We start from the raw sequence: 22624 nt of genomic DNA on the forward strand, positions 1-22624 counted from the left end.
AAGTCGAGCGTAATTACGCCAACTCATATCCGGTCTTTTGGAACCGACATACCCAGAGTAAGCAAGTTCAGGCGGATTTCAGCCAGAGTTCAGGGTTTAAGTCAGGCTAGTTTAAACATGCTTCCTGGAAAACCCCCCTGAACAGCAAGTCACTTCCTGATCTGACACAAATTGTCTCCTTTATCAACAAGTTGAAGCTTTTCAAAGTGCACATACAAAAAGGCCTCATCCCACTTTCCTTATTTGTGGAGCTCACAGCAGAAAGCTGCAATCAGAATGAATAAAGTGCAGAACGTGACGCTGCTCAACTGGACGGAAACTTTACTTTGTGGTTTGAGGACCTGCAGCAGAAATGACCATAGATCACTTTTCTCATGGATCCTTTAATGCAGAGACTGACTGACTGAGATCCCCGCTTGTCACTGATGAGGCAACGAGCGAACAGAGAAATCTCCGTGTGTAAAAGAGCTGCTCTCAATCTGCTGTGATGTTCTCCTCAATATATGTCTGCCAGTCCCAGTTTATTACCTTGAAACACGTGGAATAAAGGCATCAGTCCGTTCTGACTGACACTCCTGTACAGGAAGTGATCAGAGAGGCTACGACTGAATATAAACCAGATCTGCAGAGGATTACTAGAAACTAGAGAAATCCCACTGAGATCATCATCCATCACTGCAGCAAGGTGAGAAATTCTGAGATGGAGTTTGGAGAACACACCTGACTGAGCATGCTGGTGTGAATATTTGAATATTCAATCATCAGTTTTTCATGCAAAAAGTCAATCATTAGTTTTTAAATAAAAAAGGTTATAAAAGTATTTTTTTACTGAAGGTTAAAATTAAATGTATGCTGCACACATCTGAAATGTAATGTATTTAATGTGTTTATTGTGAATATGAATTACTTAGACACCATAAGGATGCTCTGTCCAGATGTTTGTGTATTTGCTGGTGTAAGTGTCATTAAAAGAGGAATATTGATGAGTTATAAAGAATTACAGTTAAATACTGTTGGATGAACGGGGAAATATTCAGTTTTATCATCGTTAATCTGACTTCAGAGGAGTCAGTGCCTCACCAGCCATCAACCTCACTGAACGTCACTGAGTAGTTGTGTGTGTCAGAGAGAGGCAGAGAAAAGAGAGAGACAAAGAGAGAGTGTGTGTGTGTGTGTGTGTGAGAGAGAGATGAGAGAAGGGTGTGTGTGTGTGTGTGTGGAGGGGGTATCTGACCTCCAGGGTAGTTGCTGTGTTAACTCTGGCTAAGCTGCATTTGATGTGTGCATTGAGGGTGGACACTTTCCTTGAAATAAACACAATTACAATACTAGCTGTTGTGTTGTAGGGAGAGGAGTGTGTTATGGAAAATAATAGGGCTTTAATTGTGTGTTTGTGTGTACGTCTTGGCAGGTCAGTGTGTGGTGTGGCTCTTTGACTCTCACAGTGAAACATTTTGGCTCTTGGTGTCAAACTTGTTCGCCCCCCCTGGTCCAGGAGATCAAACCACAATTGCGAACATCCCAATAAGGGAAACCTGACATCTCCAAAGGCAAGAGTGGACTTGAAAAAATCCAGTGACTTCAACTGCTTCCTTGCGGTTCTGTGGGTCATCAGAAACTCTGTATGATAATCCCATTTTTATCTTTGTTTAGCAGGGAAGGTGTGCTGAATAAGCAAGCTCTTTTTAATTACAGCTTTCACTTCTGGGAGTTTGGCTTCTGTTGTTTAGCATGAGGCAGGGGTTTAAACAGACAGAGGTCATAAATCCCTTTTCCATTATGCTGTATTTTTTTTATATTGCCTTCAAATTTCATCTTTTTGCATAATTGGTGATTAGGACGATTATTACACCAATGTTCTCCCAGGCTCAGAAAAGTCCAAAATGGTTAACTCAACCCATCCCAGATCCCTGATGGAAAACAAAAGGACTCAACGTTTTAGTCTGAAATAAACAAAAACAAAAAACTTTGTCTGCACTGCGACAGACTGGTGAGCTGTTCAGTTACTGTTGCCTTTGCCCAACATTAGCAGGAATAAGCTCCAGCAAACCCATGACCCTGAAAGGGATTCGGCTGGTTGGAAAATGGATGGAGGGATGGATGGATGGATGGATGGAGGGATGGATGTTTTCTCTATGGCCTGACTCATCACACTGATAACATCCAGTATGGGGATGCAAAACATTATAAGGAAAGCTTTACCAGGCAGTCTTTAAGCAGCTTTTTGACGTCCACCACTTTGCAGTCATCTAATGTAAATAGTGCAATTCAGCATCATGTGTGTTGTTGCTGATGCGTAACAAGCCTGATACTGAGAGGAGACATGTTCTGTCTGATTGTATTCAAATAAATTATAAATTGGACCCAATTTAAGTCCGACCTGCTACTGTTTTAAGCTGCTATGCACATGGTGTTGATCTATTAATAAAAGCTGGGTCACTCTAAAAACCAACAAGTCACAAAAACATAACTGAAAGTCTACCCAAAAAATCTGACTTTCCATCAAATTCAAGGCATGAAAGTAACCATTCTAGAAATAGTTACCTTGACAACAGAAGCTCTGGAAAAGATGAAGAAGATCTGAATGTATATCCTTGGTCAGCATCTCATGTCTCCAAAGTTGACATCAGTCAGTCTTCCGATATGAAAGATGTCAATAGTCCAAACTGTTTGGTCAGACGTTGTGTTCCACACTGAACATGGATCACACGAAGAGAAGGAGAGAGTCATCTCCGGACATTAAACAGAAAACTATGTTTAAGGTGAAGGCATCTCCAAGCACGTCTTTGCCCTGTCTTAACAGCGTCACATACCATGGTCCACGCAACTTTAGACAACCATCCTGGACGTGGTTGCAAGAAGAAAACGGATTAAAAATTTAAGATAGATAATAAGAATGAACACAAAAGCATTCAGCACAACCTCTGAACAGATTTGAGGTGAACTTCGAGGCCAAGGATCAGTGTCTGATCACATTATCACTGAATGTTTGAGCCAAAGGAAACTTCATGGAGATCAACAATGTAGGACAACATTGTAGAAGGCAATTCTTTCAGGTTTTGATGATGAAACTGCCGCAATTTTGGCAAATTTTGCTCTATATTTAGAGGCATAAAAACAAAGTACACTGATAAAAAGGATACTTGTACTACAGTAAGCATGGGGAAGGCTCCATCATGGTCTGGGGGTATTTTTTGATTCACCTGGTCAGTTAAAGCCATACCTGATTTCAGGAGTAGCTTTGTCATAAATCCAGGTTCATACTATGTTTTATTCATTAAACTGTTTTTTCATGAAGCAGCGTGACACTACCATGTCTTTGTCTGGGAAATATAAACTGCATCCACTGCTGTCTGCTATTGTTTGGGTTAAGGTTAGAGTTTTGGCCAAAAAACAGGTTTAGCATCAGTTTGGTCCTGCTGTTTTCTTCTCCTTAGCAGCAAAGCAGGCACATTTACTAATTTCGCTGAAAAAATGCAGAGGCTACCAGCGATCCTCTGTGCTCTATCGCCCCCCTGTAGCTGATTTTTTCACATAGTTTCTGCAGGGTTCATTAGAAATTCACCACAGAATTGTGGACAGGACCTTTGGTCCAGAGAAGCCCTGCACCCCCTTCCTCTCGCTGTTGCTGAGAGCTATCTGTTTACAGGCTCTCCTGCTAGCTTATAACCCCTCAAAACCCCAGCCTAACATTACCAGTGCACCAAAAATGGCGACCAGTATTGGAGCTTTCTGATTGCACAGTTTTGAGGCTGATGTCAGCTTAGATGAGGAAAACAAAACATATACAAAGATGAACTATTGTCTACAAGTGAATGGGTCCGAATGCAGCTGAACAGGGAGCTTGTGGCCCACCCAGAGTAAATAGTGGAGACTTTTCCCACCAATATTTTTTCATTAGCTTCTATATATGAATAATTTGTATAAAGAAATACTCAGAGATGCCATTTTAAACTTAATTTTCCTTATAAATATCCTCCATCATCAGAAAAATGCCACATGAACATGTAAACTTATGAACATATGAAAACTTGATGCCATTCATGAAAAGATTAGATTATATTTGATCCATTAAAACTTTGAAACAATTACTTTAATCTAAATCGTGTAATTTGTTTAATCGTCTTGAATTCCTTGATCTGTATCATAAATCTCATGTTTTATTCATATTATTTTTGTGAATATACTGGCTTTTCCCTGAAACGAATCTGATTGTGGTTTTAAAGAAATTTTGCGAGAATTCAAACCTAAAAAAAAGGAGGATCAGTCGACCACCTGATCAAACGCGGTCAGGGGGACAAATGTGGGTCATCCAGGAGAGAATGTATTCATCCCAATGACCACATTCACACCACCTCCTTCTCTGTCCACACCAAGCACCAGACCCGCATGTCACTGAGGGTGCGCGCGATTTCTCCTCCCCTCCTCTTCTAGTGGCGTGCAAGCATGCGTCGGGAGCTCACAGAGGGCGCACCGGTGTCAGTTTCCTCCAGCCCTCCTTCGCAGCGGTGGCTCCTGCTCGTTGCGCGCAGCTGCGTCTCGGAGCAGGAATTTTGGGGAGTGGAAATTTCGCCGCGACTGTTTAGGCTCGCGTGGCGTCTGTGACATTTCAGCCGTGGCGGTCAGAGGGAGCGGAGAGACGCGGACACACAGCCGTGCTGCTAAGCGGGAGATTGGCGCTCCGATGGTGATCGAAGCTTAACTCGCCATTCTTCTCTCATTGTTTTTGATATTTCAATATTCAAGCTCTTGGAAACAAACAACACATTCTTGTTGGATATCTAAAGTGAAAGATTTGCGTCGTAATCCAACGCGCACAGCTTCCACTTTGGCGGATTTTTCTCTTCTTTTTTTAAATCTGGATTATTATTTCAGCATTGTCTTTTTTCCATGACATGGTACTTGCACCCCATCAGGGCTCATTTTTGAAGCTCCCAAGATGCTGAGGATCCTACCACCGCCAGAGCTCTTACTTTGAGACATTTTGCCTGTTTTCTCCTGACTCTCTGGACGGAAACTCTGTGGACATTTGTTGCAATTTTTCTTATTTTTCAGAACATCACCGGTGTTTTAAGGATGCTTAGTGGATTGCTTTTGTTCTTTTTCACTCAAGTCCTCTTGGTGTCTTCATTGGCTCAGACTGGTAGGTGTTGACGGCTTATCTGTGCAGGTTACGCGCGGCTGAAGAAGCTCGGCATCGATCCACTTTGTGTAATTCGGCACCGTTGTTGGCTCTCACCTGTTCTGCGTCGGCGTTCCTTTGAGCGCAAAGCTACAGCCTAAACCATCACGTTTCATGTCAATTAGAATTAAAATTCTCCCTAATTTTGTGACATTGACACAGAATTAGGAAGTTCTCTACATCTCCAAAAATTAACTCTGTCGAACGTACTCAGATTGTGTGTTTGGGTTGGAGTAGCTTTTGCGCGTCCTGCATTATCTCCAAGCAACAAGCTATTTATGAAGCCATTCCCGGACCCAGATAAATGAACGGAGCTCATTCTGAATGTTTCATGGCGCGGCGGCATCGTCACGCCTTTTTATACAAGCTGCTGAGAAGTTTCAGCACATTTTCACTGAGGGATATTTGGATGTCCGTGCGTTTGGGGTTTTTTTTGCTCATTAGACTGTTGGCGCATCCATGATGCGCTTTCCAAAAACTGATCCAATCTGCTTTTTCTTGCGGTGCAGATATATGCGGGGGGAACATAGTCATCCACACTGCGGACTACCTGACCTCCCCGGGTTACCCCAGCGCGTACCCGCCCTCCCAGCAGTGCGTGTGGGTCATAACTGCCCCGGAACCCAGCCAGAGGATCCTAATCAACTTCAATCCGCATTTCGATCTGGAGGACAGAGAGTGCAAGTAAGAGTTCACTCCTCACCCGTCCCTCTGATACCTCCCATCTCCCCTTTCTCCCACCCTCCCCTCGCACACTCTCTCCCCTCAGTCCTGCCTGGATACAGCGGCAAACTCTGCCATCTATTGGTGAAGTGGCCGAACGTCTACTCTCAGGGTGTATCATTCATTCCGGAAGATGGGCTGTCATTCACAGGGAGTCAGGGCTGGATGATTAAAAAAAATCTGTCTAGATGAATGAACATTTGAAGAATTTTTTTGTTTGTTTGCTTGTTTTGTTGCCTCTCATTCTTTATAGACTCACTCTGATGGAAATTGTGTTTTTGGTGTTTTTAACATGTTATTGTAGCAGTTTTCTGATGATGGAGGACATATATAAAGAAAATTAAATTCTGAATATTTCTTTATTCAAATTGCTGCAAATCAGAAGCAAACAAAGTCTGAAAGAGCTTGTAGCTGTGACGTAGAAGCCCCAGTCAGCGGGTCCCTGCTCCGCTCCAATTTGATGCGTCTGCTTGTAGACAAATAGATCCATTTAAGTCTTTGTTTTCCTCACCTGAGCTGGCATCTGGCTCAAAACTGTATGAATGGATAGTTCCAATATAGCTCACCATTTTGTTGCACTGGTAATGTTAGGTTGGGGTTTTGAGGGTCTGTAAGCTAGCTTACAAAGAGCGTGCAAACAAAGGGATGATGGGAAATGGAGGAAGGCTTACTCCACGCCAACAGTCCCACCCACAACTCAGAGGTAAATTTCTAATGAACTCCTGCCGCTCTGCAGCAACTATGTACTGGAAAACGTCTCAGGTTTTTTGATTTTGGCTAAAAAGAGCATAAACATTATTAAAAGACCACTGGGAACGCTTTGAGAATAGATCAACAGATGATTGGAGTGGGATTTAAATTTACATGTTTACCTAAGCGTCTTTAAAGTGGCTTTTGGTTGTATATTTCCAATGATGCAAAGGTTTTGGAAATAATGAATAGGGAGGCATTTCCATAACATCCAAGGAGCAAATCATCTTTGTAGAACACCCTGCTAAAAGATCACCTGTAAGGCTGTGCTCCTTGTCTCCATCACTGTTTGACTTAGATCAGTTCAAAAACTGACTGACATGTTACACACAGTAACTGAAGTAATCCCTGCAGTAAACACGCACCCACACAAACGCCGATAACCCGCCTCCCACAGCAGAGCGTGCTCCTGATTGTGTCCTTCCACACAAAACGCCGCCCCGTGTGTGTTCTGTTTATGGCAGCTCCTTTGTCCTTTTAAAAGCTCCATAAACAGCTCATGTGTAAATCAGGGCCGGCTGTCAAGCTCTGCCTCACAGATGGGGGTCCTCCAATACTATTGGATCACGTTTCAGCACCAAGGGACTAATAAAGCATTAGTCCTGGGGACAGATAGAGGATATCACATGTCTTTCAGTGGATTACACATCTTCTGTGCTCAAAGGCTTCTTTTACTAAAGCTGGTTATAGAGTTGTTGTTTTTTTTGTCAGGGAGCAGTGTGGAACAATGCTGCTGAAGAACTAAATGAAACCTAATAAACCCTGGCGATAAAAGTGTGGACAGTGGTTGACTCTGCAGCACGCCACTAATTTTCTAGCTCTAAAATAAAACATCCAATTTAATCACGGATGGGACTGATCCTATTGGCTGCATCTACTGGATTCCCTGGTCAGTTGTCTAAAGAGGCAACATTTCTGCAGCGGCATCAAACCCGCAACTCTGACCTGGACAGCCTCTTCACGGTCACCTCAAAAGTTGTTTGGTGCTCAGGGGGTTTCCTCTTTGCCCGATTGCATTCATTATTTGTTGTGTGAGTTACTGTTGGAAGATGGTGGCATGTAGCACATAGCTCACTGATTTGGCAGGAGCAGGTTGTGTTTGAGAAGGAGTCAAACGTTCGAAATATGGCCGTGGAGGGAGGGCCTCGCTGCCTTTTGGCGAAGCCACAGTCCCGCTTGAGAGAGCAGTTGGGTCTAATCGATCGCACTGAATTAGTAGTGAAAACTGTCTCCAGAAAAGGGGAACTTGAGTTATTAATGGATTTCTTTCTCGATTTTGTTGTTTATTTTGTTTTTTTTGTTCTGGAGCTGCCAGAGCATCACACGCCTGTCTAGAAAAATGAGAGGAAACTCAATAAATTCACAAGATATTAAAATAAACTGAAAGTCTTTTGATTTTGGGAATTTCAGAAAATGGTTTTTACCTTTCTGAAACGTCATCCACAATAGGTTCATGAATCTGTGGTTTATTCTGCTAAATCTTAGAGATTACAACACATTTCAAAACTGTTGCCTTCCTCCAGAAAGATCCCCTGTTTAATGATGCTGTTAGAACAGAGTTATGCTGCACCATAACAGAGAATGCATTTCTGCTCATAGAGAAGCTTATTAAATCATGCTATGATAGCAATTCCTGAGGAAACCTGTCAATTTGGTAGCATATTCAAACATTTATGCTGGATCATGTAATCAAGGACAATCTGAAGAAGCCCGTGATACATTAGTTCATGCAACGTCTAGGAATAAAGTCAGGTTATTAATAAAGTTCTAAAAAAAAAAGCTAGTTTGGGGTTTTTTATGAAAAACATCAGATGGAAGTTTTTGAATGGTTCTCTTCCTGTTTTTCTGACAAGCTGCATCACTACACTGAATTCTTTGAGCTCTTTTGGTGTTTTCATACTTTTTGCACCAACATAAATAATGTAACCGGATGGGACCAGTGGGAAATATGTGATCTGATGCCGGAAACTTCAGCTGGAACTGTGATTTTATGTTTTTAAGTTTAAAATCAAACTGATAGAGGTTGAACTTCAGTGGGAAAACAACTTGTCCCATTGCTCTAAATTGCCCCTAAGGAATGAATAGGAGTGTGTGTGTGTGTGTGGCCCTGTAATAGACTGGCAAGCTGTGTATCCCACCTTCGCCCAACATTAGCTGGATAGGCTCCAGCAACCACGTAACTCCGAAATGGATTGAGGAGGTTTGGAAGATGGATGGACCATTCATTCATCTTCTGCCGTTTTATCCCTTTCTGGGTCACAGGGCTGCTGGAGCCTATCCCGCCCACTTGTGGGTGAAGGACACCCTGGACAGTTCGCCAGTCTGTCGCAGTGGACCAGTCATAAATATTTTCTAAATAACCAACAAAAGCTGGGATGCACACTATATTGTTGATATACATAGGCTTAATGAGACTAAATTAACCCTGACTCATGTCAAACGAAGCTTCATTTTTCATGTTATTTGGGTCAAACTAAACCAGATTATCATCACAAACAAATCCAGCATAATGCAGATGAAAACTTTATGGATAGCAGAAAGCCGTCAATCTCTTTTTGGAAATTGGTGTCTTCTGAAACCTATCTGCTCAGCCTACAAATAGTCTAAAAACACAAAGACATTCAGACTTCCATAACAGGAAACTCAGGAAATCCTCACATTTAAGGAGCAGGCAGCAAAAATGTGTGGTATTTTTCACCCTGATTTTGTCCGCTGAACACTGTGAACAAATAACTGATGACAAGACATGTCATCACAAACCAAGTCCATCTTCTAGTCAAGCAGTTGCTGAACTGGTGCCTCAGTCAGAGCTAGAATAAAGCCTCGCAGCTCTCGCCTTTCTCAGTAAACCTGACAGCTATGTGCTGTTGACATACTTTCAGTAATTCTATAGGAAATTCAAGCCAGTGGGACATTTGTTTTTCTAACTTCCCAGCATGTCATTTATGGTAAGTCAACATTGTCCTAATTGAAATTCATTGCTGCAAAAACAGCCTGGCCTCCGTCGTCATTAGAAAACATTTCCCCGCTCGCCCATTTCTCCCATAATTAAGTTATTGGAGCAAAACGAAACAAACATCTTCCTTTTGGGTGTGAAACGCGTCCGCAGCTCAGCAGGAGAAACTCCAGAGGCAGACAGCGGCTGCTTTCACCACATGTGTGAACAAAATTTGTCATTTTGCTGCCTAAATTAAAAAAATGTTAAGTAAATTTTGGATAAGAGGCTCCTTTAAATACTGCTCTGTTAAAGGGCAAATGTGGGTAGAGATGTGCAATACGGTTACTTCCAGGTGGTTTAGAACCCACTCCGATAAAGACGCTGTGTTTGGTGTTTTGAACATGTTCTTGTGGCATTTTTCTGATGGGGGACATATTTAAAAAATAGTAGGCTTAAAATTGAATTTCTGAGTATTTCTTTAGTCAAATTGTTGTATATCAGGAGCAAAAAAAAATGCTGTTTGAAAACGGGTGTATTGTATGACACTACGCTGGGAGGGGGGGGGGGGTGACTTTCTAATGAACTCCTGCCGCTCTGCAGAAAATATGTCCTAAGGAACGACATGGTTTTTGATTAGGGCAAAAAATTGCATAATCATACTTAAAAGACCACTGGGAATGCTTTTACAATAGATCGAAAGATGATCAGTGTGGGACTTTAATAAACTGTGATGGTTTATCATGATATAAGCTGCATTGCTCCAAAAATAATAAGCAGACTCTATGGGAAAATTCCAAAGAGAATGGCTCGTTTCAGCAAATGAAACTTTGATGAAGCATCTTTTAAGGTGAGGTTTGACAATCAATAGATAAACGTTTGATCCAAATAACTGCTCTGATCATTGCGAGACAGAAATGAGCCATAACTCCACCGACGACCTTGTTCTTCAAAGCTAGTCTCCTCGGGGAACAGAACCAGCAACACTTTTCCTCCAACATATTAAGATCTGTCAGCTCTGCTTCTTATCTGGAGGGGAACCAGAAAAAAACTTTTCTCACGTTTGAAATTAGCCAACAAAGAGCGAAGAGAAAATAGCTATGAAGAACATGCGTCGGTGGACAGATAATTTGGGACATCTTTTTAGGTGTTGGCTGGACTTTTTCTTTTCCTCCCACAGGAGGATGTACTGACACAGTTTACACCCCCACACAAAAACACAAGCAGACAAACTTTCTGTCACTTGCTGTGCTTACATTTACACATTGATGCCCTCTTTAAAAAGAAAAAATACCCTTTTTTATTTTTTCCTTTTTTTTGCTGTTTTAAATCCAGTTTTGTTGTTTTGGTTCGTATGGATGATTGACCCAAAATGGTTTTAAATGAAAGAATATTCACAAGGTTGAATAAAAGCTAAATGATTTCTCATAGCTTAGCTTTCTTGGTAAATGGCGTATACTTCTATAGCGCTTTACTACCTTCCTCAAAGACCCAAAGCGCTTTACAGTCACAGACCCATTCACTCATTCACACAGTCACAGACCCATTCACCCATTCACACAGTCACAGACCCATTCACACATTCACACAGTCACACAGTCACAGACCCATTTACACAGTCACAGACCCATTCTCCCATTCACACAGTCACAGACCCATTCACACATTCACACAGTCACAGACCCATTCACACATTCACACAGTCACAGACCCATTCACACATTCACACAGTCACACAGTCACAGACCCATTCACACAGTCACAGACCCATTCACCCATTCACACAGTCACAGACCCATTCACCCATTTACACAGTCACAGACCCATTCACCCATTTACACAGTCACAGACCCATTCACCCATTTACACAGTCACAGACCCATTCACACAGTCACAGACCCATTTACACAGTCACAGACCCATTCACTCATTCACACAGTCACAGACCCATTCACCCATTCACACAGTCACAGACCCATTTACACAGTCACAGACCCATTCACCCATTTACACAGTCACAGACCCATTCACCCATTCACACAGTCACAGACCCATTCTCCCATTCACACAGTCACAGACCCATTCACTCATTCACACAGTCACAGACCCATTCACCCATTTACACAGTCACAGACCCATTCACACAGTCACAGACCCATTTACACAGTCACAGACCCATTCACTCATTCACACAGTCACAGACCCATTCACCCATTCACACAGTCACAGACCCATTTACACAGTCACAGACCCATTCACTCATTCACACAGTCACAGACCCATTCACCCATTCACACAGTCACAGACCCATTTACACAGTCACAGACCCATTCACCCATTCACACAGTCACAGACCCATTCACCCATTCACACAGTCACAGACCCATTCACCCATTCACACAGTCACAGACCCATTTACACAGTCACAGACCCATTCACTCATTCACACAGTCACAGACCCATTCACCCATTCACACAGTCACAGACCCATTTACACAGTCACAGACCCATTCACCCATTTACACAGTCACAGACCCATTCACCCATTCACACAGTCACAGACCCATTCTCCCATTCACACAGTCACAGACCCATTCACTCATTCACACAGTCACAGACCCATTCACCCATTTACACAGTCACAGACCCATTCACACAGTCACAGACCCATTTACACAGTCACAGACCCATTCACTCATTCACACAGTCACAGACCCATTCACCCATTCACACAGTCACAGACCCATTTACACAGTCACAGACCCATTCACTCATTCACACAGTCACAGACCCATTCACCCATTCACACAGTCACAGACCCATTTACACAGTCACAGACCCATTCACCCATTCACACAGTCACAGACCCATTTACACAGTCACAGACCCATTCACCCATTTACACAGTCACAGACCCATTCACCCATTCACACAGTCACAGACCCATTCACCCATTTACACAGTCACAGACCCATTCACACAGTCACAGACCCATTCACCCATTTACACAGTCACAGACCCATTCACACAGTCACAGACCCATTCACCCATTTACACAGTCACAGACCCATTCACCCATTCACACAGTCACAGACCCATTCTCCCATTCACACAGTCACAGACCCATTCACTCATTCACAGACCCATTCACCCATTTACACAGTCACAGACCCATTCACACAGTCACAGACCCATTTACACAGTCACAGACCCATTCACTCATTCACACAGTCACAGACCCATTCACCCATTCACACAGTCACAGACCCATTTACACAGTCACAGACCCATTCACTCATTCACACAGTCACAGACCCATTCACCCATTCACACAGTCACAGACCCATTTACACAGTCACAGACCCATTCACCCATTCACACAGTCACAGACCCATTCACCCATTCACACAGTCACAGACCCATTCACCCATTCACACAGTCACAGACCCATTTACACAGTCACAGACCCATTCACTCATTCACACAGTCACAGACCCATTCACCCATTCACACAGTCACAGACCCATTTACACAGTCACAGACCCATTCACCCATTTACACAGTCACAGACCCATTCACCCATTCACACAGTCACAGACCCATTCTCCCATTCACACAGTCACAGACCCATTCACTCATTCACACAGTCACAGACCCATTCACCCATTTACACAGTCACAGACCCATTCACACAGTCACAGACCCATTTACACAGTCACAGACCCATTCACTCATTCACACAGTCACAGACCCATTCACCCATTCACACAGTCACAGACCCATTTACACAGTCACAGACCCATTCACTCATTCACACAGTCACAGACCCATTCACCCATTCACACAGTCACAGACCCATTTACACAGTCACAGACCCATTCACCCATTCACACAGTCACAGACCCATTTACACAGTCACAGACCCATTCACCCATTTACACAGTCACAGACCCATTCACCCATTCACACAGTCACAGACCCATTCACCCATTTACACAGTCACAGACCCATTCACACAGTCACAGACCCATTCACCCATTTACACAGTCACAGACCCATTCACCCATTCACACAGTCACAGACCCATTCACCCATTCACACAGTCACAGACCCATTCACCCATTCACACAGTCACACATTCACACACTGGTGGCGGCTCCGCTGCCAAACACTGGCACCAACCTTCCACCAGGGGTGAGGTGGGGTTCAGTGTCTTGCCCAAGGACACTTCGACAAATGAGCGGGCAAGGCAGGAATGGAACTCTTACGATTGGAGGCAGACCGCTCTACCACTGCACCATGGCCGCCCTTTCTTAGCAACAATACATATTTATGTTTGAGCATAAAACTGCTTATGTCACCAGATTACAATTATCTGACAGTTTGCTAGATTCTGAAGCCAGACTGGTGCTTGTGACATCCCTTCTTTCAAATACTGGTTGAGTTTAGCCTCAATTTAGACACAGAAACCTGATGTCAGATGACAAAGAAGTTACATTCATAATTCAAGTTGCGAGCAGCATTGTTTGGCCCCCAGTATGCCTGGGAATGACTAACAGGTCTATGTAAGTTTTAGAAGAATCAGCTAAAACAAACTTTTGGATTTCCTTAGCAACAGAGGTTTTTTGTTTACCACACCCACATTCTTAATATATTCCTATTGAATGTTGTATTATATATATTGTTTCATTCTGATTGAGCCAGTGATTCATGCTTTAAGGTTTACCAATGATTCAGTGAGAAATGTGTGTACAAGCTTTACTTCCAGCAATTCTGCCCAAGTGATTTCCAGTGATGCTTGAGGAGTTATGAGGTGGTAGATGGAATTCCTAGAAGTTTACATCTGTAGCTGGTACTAAAGGTGACCTTTTGGAAAATTTAAGATAGCGGCCTCTTCCCGAGGTCAAAGGTCAATAAAACACTGGTTGTGGTTGTAACTTAAGCTGGTGGCATGTGTGTGAAATGTTCTCTAGCATGTCTGCTAAGCTGTAGATCCGGTGGCCATCCCATAAGAATTTCAAAGCTTCCATTGGATATTCCTGACACGTGTGTTTTGGATTCGTTAGCGGATTTTTAAATAGTTTGTTTGAGCCCCATAAGAGAATTTGGCCCAATCCCTTTTTTATTAGTTTCTCCTGCTTTCTCTTCTCCTGCTGGGATGTCATCTTTTTTGGAAATGGTCATTTTCTATGCCCAAAATTAAACTTCACCGGGTCCCAAGCACGTGCAAATTTTGGCGAGTTTTTGAGTCTGTGGCAGAAGCGAAATGTTCGCTCAAACTCAAGAGCAGTTTGGTCTTTGCAGTCCTGGACTGCTGGAGGACATAAACAAGTCAGCACAGATGGCAATACACAGAGATGGGCAACGCTGGGCTTTGAGGGTCATTTGATTTCCAAATACTATAAAACTGTTGTTCACCTGGATCAGGCGTCTTCAGCCGATTGGAGGCTGCAAAAGCACGGGTGGATGTGAAAACGCAGAACAGCCCTTGAGGCTCAATGTCGTCCATCTGTGACATAAAGGCTAATTTAAAGCCTCCATGCAGGACTGGTGACCCTGAACAGAATGAAACCAGATGAGGCGATTTATAGCTTCAAATATTTTAAAAAAAGCAGTTTATTTGTAAAACCCACACAGTTTAAGATGTGACAGATTGAAGAAAGGTGGGTTTCTTTGTCACGCTTGAGGAGTAAAGAAGTGTTGTTTTTACTACTCCTTTCATTTTTTGGTGAGAAATCTATAAATCAAACCATTTAAAATGAAGAGAAGACTAGGAGTTTAGGAAAAACAGAAAACTGGGTTTCCACAATGGTTGACCCTTTGCAGCCTTCTCCCTAAATAGTCAGAAAGCGTTTCCTTAAGCTCAAGCAGTCACAAGACCAACATCTCACAGACCTGCAGCATCACATGGATGGAAATACACTCATTTTCATTCATGTGATGTTTTGGTGACTGTTTTTTTCCGGATTGTTTTAAAATTGGCCTAGCAGCATCTAGAATCGTCCCAAAATGTCTTATTTACTGGTGTTTTGACTTACAGTCTCTGCAGACCCGCTGGTGGATAAATCAGAGGAGTGTGGGTTGTGGTTACAACATAAGAGAAGTTTATGTTTGGATGAATCCAAAGATGGTGGGATACTGCGCATGGATTTAGAGCTGATAGATCCATCAGTTTCTGGAAAATATGGGGGGGGGGGGTTCTGAGCAAGTGAAAGAGGGGTGGATTATATTATATTTGTTGGTGGATAAAGTCAAGACCGTTCTCCAAAGGTTTTCCATTAAATGATGGATGCTGTGGGGATTTGATTAAAAGGAGTGGCCAAGAAAATGGAGAAATAAATGGAAGAATATTTTAAAAAAAAAGACCAAAGAGATCGACTTGGCCTGATGGCTCCAGAGATGGACTGATGCATGGTGGTTACACAAACTGAAAGGGGGGCCTCTATGACCTACATTAACGATGGCTCAATGCTTTATGGGTGAAGGATGTTTCAGATCCCGATGGGCAAATGGATGACAAAAGTGACGGGACAGGATCAATAAATAAGTAGATGACTAAAAAGAAAGCTGGGGTGGTGAATTGATGGATTGGTGGTTGGATTGTAATGAAGAGGTGGCAGATGGATACATTAACTAGGGGTGTGTATCTGGTGATACGATACGTGTCCCGATATTGTACTGGAGCACATTTTCTTTTTATTTAAGAGTATGACTTAGAAAAAACTCTACCTGAATATCAATACATCTTTCATTGTAATAAAATTGTAAAATTCAGTTAATTTAGAGATCACAATGTCTTATATAAGTTGATTTTACCCAAGCAAATTCATAGAGCTTTTATTTTGGTAACTTAAAAAATACACAGGGAACAGTCAACACTGTCTGTGATTTCCACAACAAAATATTTTTCAGTATAAGAAAAAAATAGAATTAATGTGCCTTAACCAAAAAGGTTCTAAAAGTATGATTAAGGAAATAAAGTGTTGTTCATTTTTAACATTTCTAAATGTAGCTTCTCCAGTAGTTTTAAACGGTTCAGGAGCCTGAACGGTACTTCAAAAAGAAAAAGAAAAAAACAAAACACAAATTCTTTCCAGAAACAATAAGATATGATGATGAGGCAGCATGACGGGAAATTTCAATTTTTTCCATTTCAATTTCTTTATTTCAAACACAAATGAAAATAAACAAAAGAGTTTAAAATAGGCAGATAAAACAAGACCATGGCTTGAAAAAGAATGGGTTAAGGAGAAATCTTGCCTGATTTTTATACCTAATGATCTGCATATTTCTATTTACAGTTTTGTACATCAGCGGTCATCGCCCTAATGTGGGCCTTTTTTCAGACACATCAGTCTGATTCTTTATGTCGCTGAACTAGAATCTATTGCTGTGAAGATCAGCAGAACTTTGGTGCGCTTTGGCAACAGCATTTTGGCTGATGCTCCGTGCATGAGCCGCTGTGCAGGCAGCTGCAGTGTTTCCCTCGTTCTTAACTGAGCTACGAAGCACAGCAAACCCCGGTTTTATATGATACTGCAGCAACATGGCACAGAGTTTCGGTTCAGTACCCATCCTAAGTAAAAACTAAGTAGTGCATGTCTCATAGCAGCAAAAGAAGCTGCTTCACTGAGATCTTGTAGTCGCTTTGGTGCGGTGCAGAGCTGCTAAACGAGGCTGAATGGGCGGTGCTGCCAACTAGTAGTAGGAGGTTGAAGTGTCAGACGCGGAAGGACGCTCATAAATAAATTTGAATCGATACAAATATCGCCAAATGAGCTATCGCGATATATCACCCAAAAGAGTTTTTGTAACACCCCTAACATTGACGTTCATCTAATGATGTGACAGATGGCTCATTAGAGGAATAAATGTATTCTGGAAGACAAATGCTTTCATGTGGTAATGATTTAAAACAATAAATAAAAGAATGAGTTGCTCAGAAATAAATAAAGAATAAACCAACTGAGGTTTTGTCCAAATTTCTCACTACTTTGCGCACAATAAACTTCTGGCTCCAACCCAATGAAGTAATTTCAGTCGTCATTTCAAAAGATAGATTCATTCAGGTCTCTGTGGTTGATATTAAGCACAGAATGTACAGACTGCGGAATGGAAGGTTATGTTGTTGAATGAACTCCTCCCAAACTGCAGAGCAACAGTGGTCAATGAGCCATCCAATGTTTGGCCATGTGCTTGGATGCAGAAAAAAAGCACCTCAACGCAGAAATCTGTCCTCATCACGACCGCTTTCATGTGGCTTCAGACCGATGGCTTCTTTCACTGCTCCTGTCGTCCGCCTAACTTTGCTTTGTCATTTTCAGAGAAAAATGAAAGCGTCTTTCCCACATGGTTGTACTTTCTTACAACTAAACAAAAACGATGAACCGTGGCCACAAAATGATCAGTCTGTGGCCCACATCCAAGCAGATTTGAGGAGGGAACCTTTAAAAATAAGCTGGATGTTTGCTCTGGGTTTCTGCAGGGAACTGCTGCTTCTTTTAGTCTCTGAGATGAAGCAGATCCATGAGAATTGGCTCAAGGAGCCACAGTATGCCTTTTTCGTCTTCCAAACTGTCTCTGAAGGTGTCACAAACCAATAGGATTTGGCTGTCGCATTAATAAGGTTAACGTGGGAGCGCCTAAATTAGGCCTGCTCGCAGCTCTTCTTGTTCTTAGACTTCTTTCCACCAGTGCCTTCCAGAAGGACTAAACTTCTATAATGTTTTAAAGTCTCAATGTGGTATTTTCTGTTGCAGGGTTAAAGTGCCAGGTCATTAAATCCTTCATCCTTTGTGGAACTGAAAGGGGGATGGGGCATTGAAAATGAGCAAATATAGTGGCGGAGAAAGAGATTGATCTCTGAGTGGACGAGGGTGCAAAAGGGGAGGAGACACAAAGAGAGTAAAGGGGGATAAGGGGAGTATGGAGAGACTGAGGGTGACAGAGGGCTTTGGCTTAGTGAATCATGGTCAGCCTCGTCCTGACCCCAGCGACAGTCCTCTCACTGTTTCTCCTCCTCCTCCTCCCACAACCTCAGGCCGCTCTGTCACTTCTCCTTAAGCCAGGTCCTTGTCTTTTCTACTCTGAACTCCTTGTGCACTTGTCATGACTTCACTATCTTTTTTTTCTCTGGTCACCATATGTTCCTGTCTGTCCGTTAATAAAAGATGGAGAAATAAGCAGGTTGTGCAGTTTTTGCCGGTGCTTTTGTTTCTCAGGAAATGAACAGAAAAGACTGTTACCGCCTTCACACAGCTGTTTTTGAAGTTACCAGTTTAGCACATAGTTCACTCAATTATTTTGCGCTAACTCATTCATCTGATCTGTTGTGATTTCTTAGCAAAGATGGTTACATTGGCTTTATTTTACTAATGTTTTGTGCAAAGTCCAAAGTAACCTGCTGCAAAAGAGTCGTGAAGTTCCCTTCACTTGTGTCACATGGACTTTTTTATTTTTTTATTTTTATTTTACTAGTCTCTCTAACCTGCCAGCAACTGTTTAAAAGTGTATTATGTGATGAAAGAAAATCAACATTTTGGCTCCAGCTAGTAGCTAACATGCTAATTCATCATAGTGTAGAAAAAAAGTTGCAAACACGACTCTGATTCACATTTTACAAAAAAATTAGACTACTGAGACTAAGGTAGACATAATTAGTCCCTTTATATTTCAAATTCTACATTTTATTGCACAAACACAAAATTTTTGCTTGTTTTTGCATATGTAGACTTAGCTAGATTTAGCATATCTAAACTCTTAAAAGATTTAATAGTAAATTGAGGTTGTGTCTTGTCAATATTGCATTAAACTAATTACTGTAAATACAGCTACTTCTTTCTAATTAGGGGAAAATTATTCAGCAAGTTAAAAAAGAGAATGTTATTAAGCTCAGCTACTGTAGGTGTGTATGCCTGCCTGGTGCCAGGATTTTAGATTTACCTGACTGCAAATGTAATTATTGACTTCCACCTTTTATTCACTACACCCCAGTTAGAACAGTGGAAAGAACACAGGCATATAAACAGACTTTCACCAGCTATCTCTTGTCTCTCAGCAGCAAATATTTGCTCAGCGAGAGGAAAGGTGAACTTTGAATCCTGCTATTGTTTCTCTGACGTTAGGGAAGATTATTTAGAGCCGCTTTTCTAAACAGTTATGGCCACAAAGTGTGTGTGAATCCACTAATTCGTACGTATTAGTGGATTCACACACATAATTCCTGTTTGGAATGCAAACATAATAGCCTACACTCGAGAAAGGAATAATAGTCAGACACAATAACAAAAACAAAGCAAAAATCAGCTTGAACGAATCTGGATTTTTTTAACCTTTAACACATTGGAGAGCTTCATGCCAAATTTTACTCACAAATGAAAACATGTCGGATTAGATCTGTAACAAGCGGATTAATGAGGAGAGGGAGGAAAACGGGGAAGATACCCATTTAGCAGTGTCACACACAGCTACAATCCCATGGATTTACAGGATGGTCTCGCTGACCCCCCCCCCCCCCCCCCATGCATGACAAAGGAAAGGGCTCCCATCGGAGTCAACAGCTGCATTCAGGATGCAGGTTGTTTTTAACTGTTATGATGCTCATTTATTCCTTGTAATCTCACATTAAAGCTCAACACATTCAAATCATCCGCCGTGAACATCTGTTAAACGGTAACGGTCAAAACAACAGATTTAAGTCAAATGATGATGATTGTTTTTTCCATAACAGTTGAGCTCAGATCATAAATGGATGGACTTGGTTTCATGCAAGTTTATTCATCCTGAAGCTTCAAAATCAGCATTTTTGATTGTTGTCATCTTTTCCATCTCATTAAGCTGGTTAACCAGCACAACTGACCTTCAAAGTCTTCCTATTTTGGGACCTCAAAGAGTCTGTGTTGCTGTTTATTTTGGAATGAAATGTCAAATTGTCACTTCAGCTACTTTTATCAACACATCTGTAAACTACACAACTGAGGATTGGTTTGACTTCCACCACCAACCCACAAAGGCTAGAGGAGGTCAGATTCAGGATACACAGGCTGAAGGTCGGCCAGCGGGTCAAACTGTGGACCTTATATGATGATGAGCAGCCTGGGAGGTTTTGTCCCATTTTTTGGATAAGCGTGATGGGAAACCGGCCCCCAGTGGAGCTGAAAGGGTTGTTTAGTGGTGGATCAAACAAAAGACTCTTTTCTTATTGCTCAGCTAGGAATGTGTTGCGTCTGTCGGGAAAATTGCCCACGGGTGATCTCCAGTTGAGGAGGTCGCTTGTACTCCCGTCTCGTGGGGAAAGATCTGATAAATATGTGGGAGGCAAAGAAACACAAGTTGAAATGGATCAAATTAGAACACTGAGGTGACGGAGTCTGCCCGGGATCTTTGAGGTCAACTCCAAATCAGGGACTTTCATGTTGATTAAACCAGAACGACTGTCTGTCTGCCACAGAAACTTCATTAGACACTAACTTTCTGCTTGAAGGAGCTGAATGAACACTGGAGTGACGCCATGTCATGAGGGATGAGTCTGACTGCTGAATGAGGGGAATTTAGCTGGTGATTTTCCACAACCATGTGTTTTTAGCATGAATTCAGATGGACCGTTTTTAGGCCTTAGTCATATGCTGCTGTACGGGGGGTTGACCTCTACAGGTGATGCAGGTTTTTGGGTTGTCCGGGTCCGTGGAGGGTCACAGAGAGGAGCAGCTGCTCACACTGCCCTCTGCAACGTGTGTTCAAGCGGCCGCTTCCAATAAAGAAGTTGAAGGAAACGCCTGCATATGCATGTTTTGGGCTACTGTGTTCAAAGCTGTTGAGTTCATGCGTGGCAATGCACATTTCTACAACTGTTTTCAAGCTCGTTGAATAATAACCAAACAACCCAAACTTTCTTTCTGTTCTGACAAAGTTCAAAAAGTTTTTAAATTAATACTACAGCTGATCGCCATTTACTGGGGTGAAAAAATTATTAATGACGCCGTCCCATTGTGGAAAATCTATATTACAATGTTAAGCAAACTACAGAAAAAGTAAAAACATTTCATTTTACATGGAAATTAAAACACTGTCACAGAATTAACTTACATCAAGTTACTCAGGCCCTGTTACATAATGTTACAAAAGATGAATGAACCAAAAGTATAAGCCTGTTTTTTTTTTTTTTTCATGTTAAAAGTTGTGAAATTCCTAGAAATACTGATGGTATTTTGTTTTGACGTATCCAATCCTATCGTTGTAGGTATGACATACCACAAATGCAGTACTTTTTATTTCAAACAAGCATTGTGGCAATACTATTTCAGCTTTGGCCTACCTTACTTGTGCAATATTATTATGAAAGCACCTTTTTGAGTTCATGCCAAAATATGTTTAAAAAAGCGATTTGACCGGCTGTTTGCTAATTAAATATCAGATATCTTTGAATTGTTTTGGAATTTCTTTGTATTAGAGTTTGCATTATAGCTGGTGATGGCACACCAACTGCAATCTACAATCTTAAAATGTCATGCGTGCCCCATACAGGTTTACCCATCCTCTGCCTGCAAACAGCCCATATCAACCCCTAGGAGCCGAAGGCAGAAGGCTTTTAATGTGAAAATATTTAAACATTTGTGAAAAAATATACATCTGTTTCATAAACTTAAATAAACCTCTTGCTGTGTCTGTAATTATCATGCTAGGTGTTTCTTGAGGATCACTCATATCCAAAGAAAAAAAGGGGTCATTTGGTGTGTTTATGTCTTCAAGACTGAAAAGCTAATTTTGCAAATGTGGTAATTTTCATATCACTCGGTTTATTTTTCAAACATTAGTCATTAAGTCTCAACACCAGGAGGCAGAGCTGCTTGGTAATGTTTTTCTTTCCAAATGAGAGCGTGTCTCAGAAACCATTCCTGCTGAATTTTCTAAAATTTTGTCTGAGCAGAGCTGGATAATTAATGTCATATGTTTCTGGGGGGACAAGAGGGGCTGCGTTTTTGGCTGGCTGAGTCTTCCAGTCGGCGTGGATGAATCTGTGGAGAGCCAGCGTGTGT

General features: G+C 41.9%; 1 protein-coding gene across 1 annotated transcript in view; it reads left to right on the forward strand.

Moving 5' to 3' along the window:
- The first annotated feature begins 4438 nt into the window (after positions 1–4438).
- Positions 4439–22624, forward strand: part of LOC101156916 (neuropilin-1a) — a 74549-nt gene continuing 56363 nt past the window's right edge. Inside the window, exons 1-2 of the mRNA XM_023965221.1 lie at positions 4439–5143; positions 5692–5866. Coding sequence (XP_023820989.1) covers positions 5077–5143; positions 5692–5866 — 242 coding nt within the window. The 5' untranslated portion in view covers positions 4439–5076. The remainder of the gene's footprint in view (positions 5144–5691; positions 5867–22624) is intronic.

The sequence above is a fragment of the Oryzias latipes genome, chromosome 17 (assembly GCF_002234675.1).
Source record: "Oryzias latipes chromosome 17, ASM223467v1".
NCBI classification, from domain to species: Eukaryota; Metazoa; Chordata; class Actinopteri; order Beloniformes; family Adrianichthyidae; genus Oryzias; species Oryzias latipes.